Source organism: Cupressus sempervirens, chromosome 6 (assembly GCF_028749045.1).
Source record: "Cupressus sempervirens isolate cs-2001-9-10 chromosome 6, ASM2874904v1, whole genome shotgun sequence".
Classification (NCBI taxonomy): domain Eukaryota; kingdom Viridiplantae; phylum Streptophyta; class Pinopsida; order Cupressales; family Cupressaceae; genus Cupressus; species Cupressus sempervirens.
In genome coordinates this window covers 496,658,397-496,673,246 of record NC_143123.1, presented here as the reverse complement: position 1 = coordinate 496,673,246, position 14,850 = coordinate 496,658,397, and the positions used below count along the sequence as shown (strand labels likewise).

General features: G+C 35.9%; 1 protein-coding gene across 2 annotated transcripts in view; it reads left to right on the top strand.

The window, feature by feature from the left end:
• Positions 1–14,850, top strand: part of LCBK2 (Diacylglycerol kinase family protein) — a 218,410-nt gene that overhangs the window by 67,777 nt on the left and 135,783 nt on the right. The window contains exons 3-4 of one of the 2 annotated variants that reach the window (XM_089788686.1): positions 6,487–6,540; positions 6,729–6,788. The exons of the other annotated variant lie outside the window; for it this stretch is intronic. Of the exons in view, the coding sequence (XP_089644812.1) occupies positions 6,487–6,540; positions 6,729–6,788 (114 nt within the window). The remainder of the gene's footprint in view (positions 1–6,486; positions 6,541–6,728; positions 6,789–14,850) is intronic. 2 annotated transcript variants of the gene reach the window in all.

Sequence of the window (14,850 nt, the reverse complement as noted above, 5' to 3'; positions counted from 1 at the left end):
AGCCTGCTAAGGATAAAGGTTAAGTTCAATATTCACCAAGCAAGAAAATTGTATAAGTATGAAGCAAGAATACATTGCACAGGAAGACTATTTTGTTTGGTGAGGTTTACAGGGAGAAGATATAGACTTGCGAGCTTAAGGGAAGATAGTTTGGACACCTTAGAAGATGTATGCAAGGCTACTAAACATTATATTGAGTTTTGAATATGTTTTGATAAGTTTTCCAGTAATAGGTTTGATATCGCAGAAATAGAGCAGTTGGCAGATCATTGGCATTTTGGTCAAGGAACTGTTTAGACTTGTCAAAACAAGAACTTGACAAGGTAGGGACGATATCCTAGATGTTAACCCTCACATGGCAGATTTTAATTTTGAATATTGGTAACGTGCGAAGATGTGTAAGGCTGACAGATTAAAGAATTTGGTATAAAGGAATAACTTTTTGATTAAGTGATGTATGCAATTGTATTGCAATGATATAATTGTATTATGTGTACTTTGCTAATGGTAGATAGATGTGAAATTGATGATCAGAGTAGAGCTGACTGTTGTATGCAAGTTTTGTATGCAAGGAACTTCAAGGACTAATCAGATATTAGAGATATCAGCACAACCAAGGTTTTGGTACTTATCTATATAAAGTTGTATATGCTTGTTTGGGTGATGAGCTCAACTTGTATTTTGTATATTGTACTTACAACTCCTAATAGGGTTGAGGCTTCTAACAAGGCTGCATGTAATAGACTCCTAATAAGGCCAATATCTTATACAAGATACTTTAATTAGTAGATCATTTTGTGAATACCACCCCCACCGGGGTTTCACTTGGCCAGGGTTTCCTTAGTTAACAAAATCTGGTGTTACGGTTTTCTTCATGTTGTGCATGGTATTACTTTTCAATTTACCTATCTATGCAAGTTTAAGGTTTGTAAATGAGATCCGTAGTTGGGTAGGAAGTTGTTTAAAGTGTGGGGGATCCATATTAATAACAAGCCCCTTGGTTTTAATCTTATTCTCCTAAATGCTAGAATGAGCTAGGTATAAAATATATTTTTGACTTACTCATTGAGGGAAGGATGGAAGCTTGGGACGTTTTGATGGGCAAATATTCGAGTCCCTGAACTTAATGAAAACTTATACTTTGATCTCTAAAGCTGTGGGCCCTTACTTCCCTGGCTATATTTTGTGTTTTAAAAAATTCATAGAGGAGGTCAAATGGAAGAATGGCTCTAGATTTCTTGATATTTTGGCCAAAAACATATATGAAATGCTTAGAGACAGTCATGGTATTCTAAAGTGGATCTAAAAGTATTGGGCATTAGATTATGTTACATCCCAAATTTTTGCCTAATTTATAATAATCTCTTAGCTGTTGAGAATTCATGTGAAGTCAGTTGTTCCAAAGTTGTTGAAGTCATAGATGGAACACTTGCCGAGTACTCGGCGAGTTTTTCCCAGTTTAACTCATAGGGTCAAAAACTCGGCACATGCAAAAAATCGCCGATTAATCGCCGATTACTCGGCGAGTTTTAATCAAAATGTCGTGGATCTTGTAACCCATGCGCTATGATGGCATAATAGGGCAAAAAACTCATTGTTTTGCATTGTTTGTTGCATTTGTGTTCTCTAGAGCCTTGAGGTGTGGAGAGAAGCTGGTTTTGAGGCATTCTTAGCTGATTGCATCTTCTCATTAAATTTTGCAAAAAAATCTATTTTTAATTAAATTTCAGTAGTTTATTAAGGTTCCCAAGTTTTCTTGAGTTTTTTTTTTAAATCGCCGAGTTTTTGCCTTTGGCGAGTTTTCCAACTATGGTTGAAGTATTTGTTCATGTGAAATGGAATTTTGGTTATTAGTTATTATTTCATATGACATGTTAGTTAGTCATTATGATAGGAATTGAAAATGAATATTATAGAAATTGAAAAATATTATGTGATATTTTGAAATTTATTGATATTTCAAATAATGGAAATATGTTGTTACTCTGGGACCTTTTCTCTTCTAGAAGCGCAACGAAGGGGGGATTATTGCCAAAATGGGAGTTAGGAATGGGGCACCAAGTCCATTGTCAAACCATTAGGTTTGAAACCTAACTACCTTGACAATGAAAATGGCTAGACAAGCAAGAGTGTACAACGGACTATCGTGAACTAACTAGTTGAAATTATAACACCAAAATATATAAAGAAAAGGATCACCTTTATAATGTGATTGATCTCTAAACATCTTGCAAATTCTATCATGTCTTTGTATAATAATACCGTGGCTGTACTCATACTTGTGCGGGTATATATATATGCGTAATCTCTAATAAAGCATACACACACACACATATATATAAATGTACATATACATATACATATATATAAATGTACATATGCATATATATGTATATGTACACACACACACACACATGTATATAAGACTATCCATATAAGCATAAGCACAAGGGACGATATCATTATATTAAGGCGTGAGTATGAACATTATTATTGCTATCTTTATTATTTTGGACCTTGGTGATAGGTTTATTACTTTTCCTTAAGCGGCCACCTTTCATACTTCTAATTCTTTTATTTTAATTTGAATCAACGACCTTTTCAAACTCCTTGCCACCTCAGATTTTCTTTCGTAATTGCGCATGCATTAGTTTAGCGTTTTATTCTACACTCACAAGATTCATACTTCTCCCATTTTCTATTTGTTGTTCCTTGACACTTCTTGCCGTGAAGCCTTTGAATGCAGAGCTACTGTTTTAATCGAAGTTGGAACTTATTCATTCCTATCAGCTGAATTGAGTGTGATTTGATAAGTGGGAGATATTTCCACAGCAAGTCAAATTGTGATTTTGCTATCAGGATTTCATTGTGGTGTTTTTGAGTCAAACTCATTCACCCATGTTTCATGAGTAGTGATTCAGACATGAATCCATATCTCATGAGAATAAATGGAAAACTTAGCACTCATTGGATCTAGCAGATGGGTCAAAGAGTTTGACTCAAAAACTACACAGTTAAATCCTGAGTGTGATTTATGGGCCATACTTCTAGCATCCAATACCAGGGTGGAGCTATTCTTTTTGCGCGGGATTGCTGGCATCATATCCAGCCTTGATGTTTCCAGATTCATGCTTGACGAGCCTTACTATTTTTCAGGTCATGTTTTATATATGCCTTACGCTTCTTTCGAATTCGAGCATAGATTAATTAGATTCAGTCAATTAAATGAAGGAAATAATATCTTTATTCAATCCAGGAATCAGAATGATTTATTGTCCTGCAAATATCTTCCTTTATTTCTTTTTATCTGTGTTGTTAAAAGTGTTTTCTGCGAGTATGCATGAGTAATTTTAATCTCTCTCAAGAGATGCTGGCTTGTACAGATGCATTGCCAATATACCTCTGAGATAAGTACGACAACCATATGATAATGCATCTGCTTCGAAAGAATAATATTTCTCATCATATATGCCGTAGGCTAGAATTGGGTATAACGAGATGGCAGTATTTTATAATCAATAACCAATTTCCACTTATGGAACTATCCAGAAATTCATCCATGAGGACCAGCATGGTTGAGATGAAGGGTGAGAATGGAAATACTTTTACATGATAACGTAAACATAAATCAGTAACAAATAATAATATCTAATAACTAAGTCAGCTCATGGTAGTCCATTGTATAATTTCTTATTGTCAAGTTGAGCGGTGGGTTAGCGTTATGATTGCTGCTGTGATTACTAGAGCTCAGAGTGCTAGCAGTTAGAAGTTAGGTTGATGGAAGGTGTTCACAGCCTTGTCAACTGACTAGCTGACACTCTTACACCAAGATGCTCAGTGGCAGGACAGAGGTGTCCCAAGCCTAATTCCAGGATAGGCAAGGCCTTTCTCATTAGAGATTGTGTGGGGAGGTCTGCCATTGGGAGGTTAAGCCAATGGCAATGCTTGTCCTCTGTTCCAGATGCCAAGGCTTGCACAACACAAAGACTTATCTGCATTTTTCTCGGGTATTTATTTCTATTTTCTGCATTTTCTTTGATATCTCTTAGACATGTATTTTGGTTCTGTTATTTCTATAAAATTGGTTATTAGAATTAAGTTACATCGAATAATCGTGAGATGGAAATGCTATAGATGTGGTAGTTTTAACTGTAATTCATATGAATCTGAAATAGGAATGTTATTTTTCAGTTATACAAATGCAAGACATAGTTAAGTTTGTTAATCCCTTTCTAGGGAATGTGAAGAGTACCTAAGATAACTACTTCTCTCCTTCCTTTGGTTGTGATTATAATGGCTTTACATTTAAGTTAATGGTTTAATTGAACGTGGGAATTTATCATGGTACAGATTGGCTGGACTCCAAATGGCATATAAATTTTAAATTTTTTTTGCACAATCCCACTGAACTGAAGAAATCTTGCTATTGTTGGTTTGTTCTTCTGAAAAAAGGTTGTTGTTGGAAATTTTCCGACTACCAATGGTTTGGACTCTGTATATTTAAACTTGTGTGACTTCAACCTGAAACTACTGAGCATCGTTTCTTTGAGTGCCAATTCACACTGCTATTTGGTCCATCTTCTTAGGCCCGCCTGTTGTTTGGAACTTTGGATTATGAATTTTGAATTTGCTTGGTTTGAAGTTCTGACTGGGTATCCTGATACTTGATGTGAAGTTGAATAGTTTTTGGTCAGTTTTTTCTTGTGAAGTTATTTGGTGCTAAGGAAGAGGAGAAATGAAGGAATTTAACAGTCCAAAAAGAGGCATCTTTCTGATTTTAGCAGTAAACTCACATATATGATGATAATGTTGCATGTCTCAGCTGGGCTGGGTGTTCCCATAGACAGATTTATGCTGTTATGATATGATGGGGTAATGTTAGCTTACAAAGCTGATATTCAATCTGCTCATTTCTTTGCCCAAGGGAAAGACAAGATGAATCAATATGAACTGGACAAGCTGAACCATTTTCTCAAGGAAAATGAGATTACTAGAGATCAGATTGAGGCTGTGAACAGTGCACCAAGCGAGTTGGACAGAAATGGGATGTCTCCGCTGATCCCCAGATTGAGCCCCTCTTTGGCTGTGAAAAGGCTGAGTGCAGTAACAATATTATAGGGTCATGGGGTAGTATGATCTGGATGGCTATGTTGTTTGATGTGGATGGATACTATTATCACTATGTCTCCTTTTGTCTATATTTAATTATTTATAAAAATGTTGTCTGTCTTATTCTAGAGGTTTAATAGCTACTTCATACATGGTTTCAGTGTTTTTGGTGATCTAGTTGATCTGATGAAGCAGACATTCTGTACATAGTAACCGTTTTTGTATACTATTATCAATATAAAAAAACTCATTAGATTTTATCTCTTCTACTTGACCTTAAGCTCCAGAGCTCTATAGAAAAATTTAAAATATCTTAGTGTTGCACTGACCCATAAAATTTAGTTTCTATTTGAAAAAAAAGTGTAAAGCTCCTTGAAAAGTATCTCAAAATGTGTAGAGCTTTCAAAATAGTACAAACTTATGTGGTGATGCAAAAAAAGTTACCTATTTGTTGCAAGAATAACTCAGTATTGGGTTTGGTATAAACTTTGTGCGATGCTGTGTTGATTAAGTCAAGCACTGCCCAAATTAGATCTTTGAATGTAAATTTGTTATTTCTTAAGCTACATAAATATGGTTAAATTTCACTGGTGCTTAAAAGCCTTTACCAATGAAAGAGAATCTGATGTTATTTGAAACTGTTAATACATCAAATCTGAATATTATTTAGTACTAGGGTATGAAAACTATCTCTGGAGTGCTTCAGCAAATGAATTTGAACATACAGACTAGCTAGTCTCAAACTAAGAGTCACAGAGCTATGTAAATGCTAAATACAGATAGGCTTAGTAATGCATTAGCATTGGGAGTGCTGAAGAAAATTTGGCAGAAGTAACTGAAATTAAACTGAGCAAAATTAGAACCAATTTATATAAAACAAATAACTACATTCAGAAATAGCATCATATAAATAATTAGCTTTAGAAACTGGGGAGCTAAATCTCTATTACTGTCCATATAAATACAGCAAATGCATCTCTATGATGTATTTAACTATCAAATGGGCTCATCACACAGATATCCAATGTATTGAAAAGTATCAGTTAATTCTTTCATTTTTAAATGTTCATACTTTCTTTATCTATTCAAATGCTTTTATTGTGTAGCATTTATGTTAGATTCGGGAGAAAATTACGATTTTGTTCCTTTAAAGGGCTTGTGAGCATGTTTTCTGTTTGAGCATCTGTGTTATATAGATTCTTTCCTTAAAAACAATTCCTGGAATATTGCCTTTTGAGATCATAAGTTGGATGAGTATTTGGTCTCATCATTTTGCAATGCACCTCATCGAAAGCTTTTAGTGGTCATGTCAAAGGAAATTGGATTTGCAAATTTACTTATTGAAAGGAATATTTAATCTGATATTCTAGTTTTCAGGTGCACGAGTCGCGGACTACAGGTCCTTTCCATGCAATAGATATTACGAGAGAGGTAAGGCTGAAGTTCTAATTATTATTTGTAATTAACTGTTGAATTGTATTTTGGAGTTGAATCTTTTTGGAAAAATTCTTTGGAAAATTCAGATAATATCGTGTGAACCAACTGGAAGAAAAGCACATGCATGCTATCACAGAAAATCATATTGCATTTCTCATATACCTGAAAGTTGTTTTCTACAGGCCATAAAGGGAGGAGCAGCTGCTGTGATAGCTGTTGGGGGTGATGGCACCCTTCACGAGGTCTACATTTTTATATCTGCTTGAGAGCACTCAATTTTGGCTTGTTTGCACTTACTTGACATAAGAATAGAAATATGGTATAATGATGATTCCTTTGTGATGCTCAAACTTTCACAAATAGGAAAATTGTATTTATAAAAAGTTGCATTTAGTATTTTTTTGATAATTAACAAGTTTATTTATTTATATTAACTGGGAATAACTTGGCCCAGACCAGGGGTAGTAACAGGAAGGGATACTACCGTCCAGAACATAACAATGAAAACCAGTAACAGAGCACTATAAGATGTTAGCAGCCATAAGCAACTAAGAGTCACTGAAGAATCAATCTACAGATTTGTGTCTTCCCTTGGAATAGGAATGTGGGATCATATCAAAGGATTCTTTCTTCGATTTCCTATTTTTCTTTGATTTCACGACCTGCCATCCGCCTTCCATTCTTACAACCTCACTTTGCCTGCCCAATCTAATCTTGTCCTCTATGTCTGAAAACCCAGTATGCAGATGGGTATCATCTAACAGATCCTCCATTGGTTCATAAGCGTCTTGAGACATGCACTTTTCTTTTCCCTCCCATGTAGCTGCATCATTACTCAGTTGGAGCTCCCTAACAACCCCATCCTCCACAGACCTATATTTGTTCATTGCTGATTGCAAAATCTGAGGTGCCGAATCCTAAGGCTTCTAGACCCCTCTTCAGCCACTACTTGAGAGAAATGTAATAACCCCAACAGGTTATAACTTCTTCAAACACCAAACTCTTTTATACTTCAGTTGTTTGACATTTCGTCAAACACTTTGAAAGCAAGAGATATATTGCATATGTAAATTCTGATTGCTTTCTAAATGCCAAACTTAAATATGCTTCCAAAGAACACACCAAACAACTAACAATGAAGATGCAATTGTTTTTGAATAACACTAATTATAAATAGGAAAATATGCATCTACATCAATAAGACATTAGGGCAACAAATTCTGATATAAAACTCTGATATAAATCAGATTACAATAGATTTTACAAACCCTACCAATGCCCTAAATATCTACTCTCAAACAATGCAAAATGTAGTAGATAAAACTCTGGAATTGATCCAAAAACATAAATTTTCCTGTAGCAAATCACTGTAGCAAATTCCAACTTATTCCTTACTCCACAAAGCTGGCCCTCGGCCACAAATTTGGAACAATGAAAAGACTGATTTGTCTTCTCCAACAGTCGCAACCCTTCAGAAGATATCTCACCACCTTAGTTATGCAAATCAATGAGAGTGTTCGTTCCCAACGATCAATATAAGAACTGCAGAAACCCTTGGCTCCACAAGCTATCTGGAAGAGTAGATGGCAACACATTCGATGCTCAACAATGAGGCTGCCTTCCCTTTTTATTCTTTTTCTTCACCCTTCTAGAAGGAAATAAAATATTATTTAACTGCACTTTCTAGAAGCTTCTCCCTTTCCAAGGCAATAATTAGTTGTACTTCTAGAAAATGCACTCTCTAGAAGCTTCCCCCTTTCCATAACAATAATTAGTTGTGCTTCTAGAAAATTAAATTAATTAAATATAAAGTCACCTTTTTAATTTTAATTTATTTAATGGCTTTATAAGAAATTAATTTAATCAATTTCTTCTTATTTCTCCACTTACCCTTTGGAGAACGTAAAGGCTAAGAACTCTACTGAGATGCTAAAAAGATGGGGACATTACAAGAAACTCTCGTGTTTCTCTCCATCCTCCCTTTTCTTTTCAACTATATAATGTTGTCGTGTCATATCTTTCCACCACAACACTTTCTTTTGGATTCCCTTAAGTGAATTTTACAGCCATATGCCCTGTTTGGAATCATCTTCGGCCCCTGAATGGAACCCCTTCATAATTCAAAAGTGCACCCAGTAGCCCTTTGAGGTTTTGATCGTAACTTTTACGGGAAGCCCTTCAGAAATATTCATTTCAACCAAGACCTGGTCAAAGGTAGGATGTAGCACACATAAAAAACTTCCCAAAGAATACCCAACTGCGTCAAGACAAGATTCAGACCATAAATGTAGAGGGAAATAAGGAAGCATAACCCAAAGTGGATTCTATCAAAGTCTTCAGAATTCAAATTAAAATTTGATGCCAAGGTTTCAGTATAAGGGCATACCTTTCCTCCTAGCACAAGAATTGTTCACACAAAATCTTGTTCCTGTCTTCAATATTCTCAAAAAAAACAATAAAGAACCCTCTTGCTGCAGGTTAAAATCTGGACATGACCTACAAGCATTGGCTCCCATTGATCACAAATCCAAACAGGTAAATCATGCAAGCTTGGCCAGAATCCCCTGAAATGGCTGATTAAACCCAACTCAAAAAAAACTGCTACATTATGGGTGACTTCCTCTTCGGCATTTGAAGGAAGAGACCTATGTGAAATAGTTGTCGAATGTTGATCAAGCCCCTGAAACCCTTAACGCGTTGAAGGCTGCAGTTTACCCCCGCAGCCATGAAATATCCTTTTCCTAGGCTTCGAGCTCAAAACTCATGTCTTGCCACTCTTTGGCAGCCCATATTTGTGCTGGGGTCAGCAGTCGCTCCTTTGGGTGTCGTGCCAAGTGAACTATGGCACCTTCGCCCCAGTGTCCCCAATCACCAGAAGCTCGGCGTCATCCTTCACCAATGTATTTGACTCAAACATTTGAGCCAAGACTGGACAAGAAGGGCCACCATCCTAAAAAATGCATTTGTTTCTTCTCATTCTCTGCAACAACCCATCGTCTTTCAACATTTCATGGCTGCAATTCCATTTCCATATCGGGAATGCACCACCAGGCCAGGAAGCATTTGAAAACTTGACCCTATTATTGGGAAGGTGGAATGAAACCCTAGCCCCCACACCAAAAGGTTTCAAATAGCCGCAAAGCGCCATTAAGACTATGTTCAGGTAACAACAATAGTAGTTATAGCCAAAGTTGCATTTAGTATTGCAACACAACTATTTGCTGGTATGTTTTGCATTCCTTGTGGCAAGGGCACACATTCAACATTTGTTTTGGGATTTATATTATGGGAGCTGTCCACTAGGCAGTACTTACTTTAAAAGGAAAAGTTGCACAGAGTAATTTTTATCTTTACTCAATTTATATTCATAGCAATTGAAAAAAATATTTATATGTTAGTTTTGGCGATCTAGTCCAGTATTGAACGGAAATCAGCAAGACTTGTTATATGTAGCATGACAACATATGTTTCATATACTAGGAGCAGGAATGTTGCCCATAATTTGTTTTTGTTTGTATGAAATACGAACCCCCAAATTGGGATAAACATAGAAAGGATAATTTACCCCAAAAGTGGGACAAACATAGAAAGAAAAAATAGATTTATTTTTTGGTCTGAAACCAGAAAATGACTGCATGAAGACACAATGAAGAAAAGTCATTCTATTCTAGGAATAAAGCTATGGCTAATGCATCAGAAGTTTTTCGAGATTTGGAGATGAGTATGTACATTCTGTTGTTAGTACAAAAGGAAGCTTGTTGCTGTCAGTAGTATTCTAAGTCTATCAAGTGTTAGAGATGAGTATGTACATTATGTGCAATAAAAAGCAGAAATCCATTGTTCTTTTGCTAGTACAAAAGGAATCTTGTCGGTGTCAGCAGTATTATTAAATTTCTATTGTTCTGAGGATTGGTTGTGGAAAGATGTTTGCTCCAACAGCTGGGATGTTGTACCAACGTGTCATCATAATTGCATTTTATGATATTTGGGGTGAAGCAGTTGCTTGTAATTAAATTAGACCATGTGGATCTACTAAAATCGGTGGTTTGTGTCTTTGCAACAAAAAGAAGTGAAATTATCTTCAAGGAACAAGATGCCCTACAATGTATATATTGGAAACACTCATAGCAACAACAAACACTGACTGGCTATTGCCTGAATGATAAACATATTCTGGTGAATATGAGTTTCTTTGTACTTTCAGCATATATAAATAACATCTATAGGCTGTTAATTTGTTAAACAAAGACATTTAAGGAAAAGAGACCTAAGTAAAGAATGGCTTAGTGGAGTAGAGGAGATATTAGCAAGCAGTCCTAAATAATTGGAGCAATTAGGATGCTCATCCAAATGAATCTATTTGTATTTTGGAAAATGAATATTTTGGAAAATGAAAGATAGAAGTGAAAGCCACTTATACCAGTATTTATAAGGTTTCCAACCATTTATTAATACACAACAATTAAGCTATCTCTCAGAACTATAATAGCAAAGGCAGTGCAGGCGGTACAACAACATGACACTTGGCTGATTCACAATTGAATTAAAAGATTCAATGGATAACAAGAGACATCAATGACAATGTAATGTTCCTTGTTGGGCATAGGCTTAGTTATTACCAATTAACACAATTCTAATATTTAGGTCCAATCCAAATGGATAAAGATACAACAATTCAATCAAAGTAAAAGAATTATTCATTCATTTAATCCAACTAAGTTGTCTATGTATATTTGTTGACATCTATACTGACCTTATTACTATTCTCACTTGTGGAAGGAAGGATTACATGTATAATGAAGGTGTGTAGATACCAAATACAATGGAATCCCTCAAAGTTTACAGGTCCAAGCCTGTATCCTATCTTGGAACTTTCCCTCAAGGCTTTTGGGATATTACCCCTACCCTGTCTTGGGACTGATGCCATTGCTTGGATTTAAACAAGCCCCTCCTTGGACACATGTGTCACCCTTCTCAAATTAAAATAATAATAGGACTTGAGTAAGTATACACATAGTGACTTGCCACTTTTGCCCAAAAAAAAGTGTGTGTATATATATATATATATATAGTTGAGAAAAGGTTGATACAAGTATGAGATTGTAATGTTTCAATCATTATTTTGTCACTAATGGCAAACTTGCTACTTGCTGGTAAGACAACTGCTTAGTTGATTTGAGTACTATCATTTGTTTGATTGATAAGGAGGTTTTGATCAAATATGATAACAAAAACACCTAGAGGAAAGGTTGAGTTATGGTATGTAAAAGGAGTACAAAAATTAGTGAAGACAGTGATGACATAGTGTATTGATTATCTACTTAAGGCGGCAAAGGATGGATACATTGATTAAGTCTAGAAGAACAAGTAAGAAGAATTGAGTCTGCCAAGCTTGACCGAGTGGACAGTAGGTGCCCAACAAAGTTGGTGCAAGCTGAGCAGAAAATCAATTGGAGCCGAGTAAAGTGAAGTTTTAGTGTATGTTGAGTGAACTTAGTATAAGCCGAGTAAAGTTGAGTTGATGCCCAACACCAGTAAGCTTTATTGTTTGGTGAGTTAACCAGTTGAAGATGAGTGGAAGAACAATATGAAAGCTGAGTGACAACATATTGATGCTGAGTGCTAGTATTCATGTTAAATCGTAGATTTGACAAATCTGAGTTGACTATTTTGTTTTCTTGAATTGTGTGAAGCGTGTGGAAGATAACTATGATGAGCTGTTGGCACAAAATTCAAGGTAAACCATTTTGAGATGAATTCAAGAGCATTGGGGGAGAAGTTTCTAGAGGAACTAAATGGAAAAGTGGGTAGATTCATTGAATCCTACCTAATCCTACCTAACCCTAAAATGGATGATGGAGGTTGAACGACGAAAGATCTTAAATCTCTATTTACAGAGAGAGCTGGTTAGAAGCAAAGGTTGTCATGTGCGAGACCCTAAGGAAGACAAGGAGTCTAGGGTATTGCTTCATTTAGCGGCCGAACAAAAAAGACTGCTATTGGCAAGAAAAGCAAGAAGGCTTAAGAGTATGAATGCTTGAAGGGTGAACAAGCTATCAAAGCTGAAGTGTCTGAAAGCCAAGCAGAATGGAAGACTGAAACAAATATTTGTAATTTGCAAGTGAGCTGTAAATTGTTATTAGATCAAGCCTTATTGTTACTTTCTAATCATTGTATCAGTCTAGGGTAAATCCTTTGGATTAAGGTTGACCTAACAGTCCTTTGTAAATCCTTTAACCGAGTGACATTCCAAGTGAATGATCTAAAGTCCTCTAACAAGGCTTACTCCTAATAGGGTGATTGAAATCCTCTAACCAAGTCACGTTTAGTAGTGTGTATTGTACTTTTAACAAGGTTGGCCTTTCACAGGGCATCACTGTAATGAAATAAGTTGCACAATAGAAGAAGTAATATGAAATATTATATAAATACTTGATAATAGTTGAGAGTAATAGGCCACTTCGAGGGGGCAACCTCCAAATATCTCCAATGAGAACACACTTCACAATACGATGATGAAATAAGACTCACAACCTCCTATATATACCTAATTATGCTTAGGTTGAATAGACACAACTCTTCATAACACCTAGACCGACCTACCTACCTAAATTATAATATAATAATGATAACATGACTTAATTAAGGATTAAGATAGCTAGAAGTTGACTATTCATAACCCTATATACAATAATATTAAGGACGTAGCATGCCCCCCCTTCTTGAAAGAAGCATTGTCCTCAATGCTAACCAAGTGTGGATTCTTTTGAATGAACTTCTCATCCTCCCTTGTGGCCTCTTTAACTAGTAAATTCTTCCATTGGATGAGATACTGAGTCAGGGTTTTGTTCCTCAGCTTCTTCGTGTGTGTTTGAAGAATGCACTCTGGTTCCAAAATTATTCTTCCTTCATCAACTTATGGTTGTACTGTTTCAGTAGGAATATTCTGCCCAATTACTTTCTTCAAACAAGCGACATGAAAAATTGGATGTATCTTTGTTATTGGTGGCAACTCAAGCTTGTAGGCCACACTACTAATCTTTTGCATGATTTGGTACGGTCCATAATATCTTAGAGGCAACTTATTATTCTTTTTTTGTTGCTTCATTGAGATTTGTTTATAAAGCTGCAATCTCAAGAAGACCCAGTCCCCAACCTCAAAATTTCTTTCACTACGATGTTGGTCCGCTTCTTGTTTCATTCGATTTTGTGCCATAGCTAAATTCTCCTTGAGTCTTGAAAGTACCTGTTGTTGATGAAGCAAGTGATCCTCTACTGCTTGAACTCTTGGTGACACCTTTAATGATGATGTGATGGAAGGAGGATGATATCCATAAAGTGCAAAAAATGGAGACATTTTTGATGAGCTATGAAAAAAAGTATTGTACCACCATTCTGCAAGAGGTAGCCAATCTACCCATTGAGATTGTTTTTCTGAAGTGAAACAATGTAGATATCCTTCCAAAGATTTATTAACCTCCCCAGTTTGCCCATCTGATTGCAGATGGTATGAAGAATTATGAGCCAATTGAGTACCCAAACATGAGAATAAATCTTTTGAAAAGTGACTAGTAAAGATAGGATCATGATCACTAACAATAACCTTAGGTGTACCATGTAGCTTTTGGATATTCTCCAAGAAAACTTTTGCCACTATACTTGTTGTAAAAGGATGTGATAATGCAATAAAATGTGCATATTTAGTGAGGCGATCAACTACTACCATGATGACATTATGACCTTTAGATTTCGGGAGCCTTGTGATGAAGTCCATGGATACCTCTTTCCAACGTTGGCTAGGAATAGATAAAGGATGCAAGAGACCTGGTGTGTTAATTGTTTCCCCCTTATTTCTTTGACAAACCAAACATTCAGCCACAAACTTTTGAACATCACCTTTTAGCCGTTTCCCAAAAAAATCTGGCTTGACCCTGTGATATGTCTTCAAAAATCCTGAATGACCACCAATTGGGGACTAATGTAGTTCTTTGAGAATCTTGTGTTTAAGAGTGGAATTCTTGCAGAGATACAAACACTCTTTATACCAAAGAATATCCCCCTTTAAACAAAACTAATCTAAACTACTAGGGTCACTTTTTATTTGCTGGATGAGATTGCTTGTTGCAACATTATTTTTCCACTCTTCTTTGGCTTCTACCATCCAATTTTCTTGTAATATTGAAAGGGCACACAATAAGGATTCATTTTTTCCATCCTTCCTGGACATTGCGTCGGCCACAATATTTTCCTTCCCTTTCTTGTATAAAATTTCAAAGTCATATCCCAACATCTTAGTGACCTATT